This window comes from Crocodylus porosus, unplaced genomic scaffold, assembly GCF_001723895.1.
Source record: "Crocodylus porosus isolate Cpor-Errol unplaced genomic scaffold, CroPor_comp1, whole genome shotgun sequence".
NCBI classification, from domain to species: domain Eukaryota; kingdom Metazoa; phylum Chordata; order Crocodylia; family Crocodylidae; genus Crocodylus; species Crocodylus porosus.
The window spans coordinates 2,676,219-2,678,724 of record NW_017728932.1 but is presented as its reverse complement, the minus strand read 5'-3'; the positions used below and the strand labels follow the sequence as shown (position 1 = coordinate 2,678,724).

The following is a 2,506-nucleotide window of genomic DNA, read 5'->3' as shown; positions in this document are numbered from 1 at the left end:
CACACACACACCTTCCTTTTTACACTCTCTAGGAAAAGTAGGATCTGGTTGACAGCAGTACACTTCAAGTTGGCACTATTTCAGCTGTTAACAGCCCAATGGGTTATATTTCCCAACTGTAGCCACTGCTACCATACTGTAAGCCTGTTGAGCCTGCAAGAACAGACCTGAGCCAACCCAACTTGTCCTATGGCTTTGCAACAAGATTCAGCCATTGGGAAAATGGATGCAAGTTTTCAGAGTCAAGCTTGTGATCTAAACTATTTTTGGCTTATCTAGCAGGAACCAAACCAATAGGGTCCTAATCATTTTGCATTCCTGGCATGCTGTCTAGGTACTGAAAATGTGCTGAGGGCCTGCTGCTTTCTGAGCATCCCATACATTGTCTATACAAGCTCTGTGGCTGCAGTGGGGCCCAATAGTCGGCGAGAACCCATGTTTCGGTAAGGCTGAGCAGCTCTGTTGCATCCATCTGATTTCTCAGGGTTACTGAGTGAAGAGCCTTGGAGAGGGGCCCAGCCTGGGGAATGCAAGAGGAAAGTGTTGATTCCCATGTTTTGTGCACATCATCTGCTATCATTCAGGGCTTACAAGACAGACAAATGGCCTAAATGTCGCCAGTAGTGGAGAACACTACAGGAAATGATGCACCAAGCAGCACATGAGTCACATCTCAGTCTGGTTTCCTGCCAATCCCATTTGACCACCAATCCCTGACCATACACAGAGCCCCTTTTCCCTAGTTCCCAAAACCACATCAGATCAAGTCCTAACCCGACTCCACTGAAAAGAGTCCTGGTAGCCAAAGAACCTGATTTCACAAGACGCAGATGGTACCTGGTATTACAGGGCAGGGGGAACAGGAAGCCTGTTTGCAAATCTGGGCCTTGACTCTCCTGTCCCTGGGAACCCAGAGTAAGTCAGTGGAACGGTATTGGCATAAAGCAGGAGTGGGAACGGTATTGGCATAAAGCAAGCCCATGTTGTGAAAAGGTATCAGCTGTCTCTAGCCAGAGGCCAGCTGGAAGGACTGGAAAGCTGCACAATATGGCTATGATTTTCATGCTGAAAATACAGGTAATGCAGCTTCCTTGCCCCTCCCACTCCTGCGATTCTCTTGTGGCCTACACCCCTGCCCTTCTTTCTTCCTTTTTCCTTCTGTCCATCCCTTTTCCCCATCATTGATTGTATAATTGTATTTAACTCACTTTTACGTGCTGGGGAACTGACACAGACAAAGCACGATTAGTCTCTGGACAGGGTGATGGGTGCTGGGGTATGCTAACACCTCAGCAACCGACAATAATAGAAAATGCCTCTGTCAGTCTCAATCCCTCCGAGACAGCCACCGCAGAGATCCCTTCTGACAATGCCACTCTCGTCTCATTAGTGTTCAGTTCTCTGTGATCATTTTGAAAAGCAAGAGCATTATGCGGAGCTCTTTGTTACTAGCAAGCTTCAAAGGCGGGAGATGGTAGGGGGGGACAGAGGGGATGAGCACTTGAGCAGTACACTCCAGTCCGGGCCTCGCATGGGGGTTACCTCTGTGGGGAGCTGCTGCTTTTCAAAGCTTCACAAGAGAGAGAGAGAGAAAGAGAGAGATTTTCAGGTGCAGAAAGCAAACAATTAAAGGCAGGACTTCTAGACAAACCTCTTCAGTGCCCAAGGTTTCCAGAGTTTCTGGGGCATGGGAAAAAAACCAGGCACAATCAACCTTCTGTCTAGCTTCTTTTTTCGTCTGCCCCCTGGTCATCACCCGTAAGCCCAAGAAGGGGGAAGGTGGTCTCATGATAACAACGCAGGGCACAAGGAGACTTGGGTTACATGCCTGACTCGTTATTTAATTGTATTACTATAGCATCTAAATCAGTTAAGATCAGGGTCTCACTATACAGGCGGTGTCCTAACAAACAAACAAGGGACAAAGGGCAGGAGAAGAGTAGTAGTATCACCTCCACAGGTGGAAACCTGAGGTGCAAGCAGTCAGGTAAGTTGCTCAAGGTCAAAGAAAAAGTCTGTGGCATAGCCATAAACCAGGGGCAGGCAATTATTTCGGGCGGAGGGCTGCTTACTGAGTTTTGCCAAGCTGTCGAGAGCCACATGGCAGGCAGCCAGGGACAGATAAATATAAATTTTCTAAACTTTGCTGGGGCCCCATGGGCTGGATGGAGCGGCCTGGAGGGCTGCATCCAGCCCATAGGCCACATTGGCCCAGCCCTGCCATAAACTGACCGCAACTACCTTGAGGTCTAGTCCAATGCCTTGAACAAGAGCATCCCCTTTGTGACCGACTCAGATTCGGTGTGGCCAAATTGATGAATCCAAACCGAATCAGGTTCCAGTTGAAAGGTCCGAATTGATTCAAAGCTCTCCGAATCTTTGGAAAATTCAGGCACTCTCAGCAGGGAGCTGCAGCCAACTTCAAACTGGTAAGTACTGGAGGGGGCTGGGAGAGGGGGGAGGGGACCATAGGGGACCCCTGCCAGCCCCTCCAAGTCCAGCTCCC

At 49.2% G+C, this 2,506-nt stretch overlaps 1 protein-coding gene across 3 annotated transcripts in view; it reads left to right on the top strand.

Annotated features, from left to right (window-relative positions):
• HSD3B7 (hydroxy-delta-5-steroid dehydrogenase, 3 beta- and steroid delta-isomerase 7) overlaps window positions 1–2,506 on the top strand; it is an 18,976-nt gene that overhangs the window by 4,756 nt on the left and 11,714 nt on the right. For all 3 annotated transcript variants that reach the window (XM_019545434.1, XM_019545435.1, XM_019545433.1), the window contains exon 3: window positions 335–443. In XM_019545434.1, coding sequence (XP_019400979.1) covers window positions 335–443 — 109 coding nt within the window. The remainder of the gene's footprint in view (window positions 1–334; window positions 444–2,506) is intronic.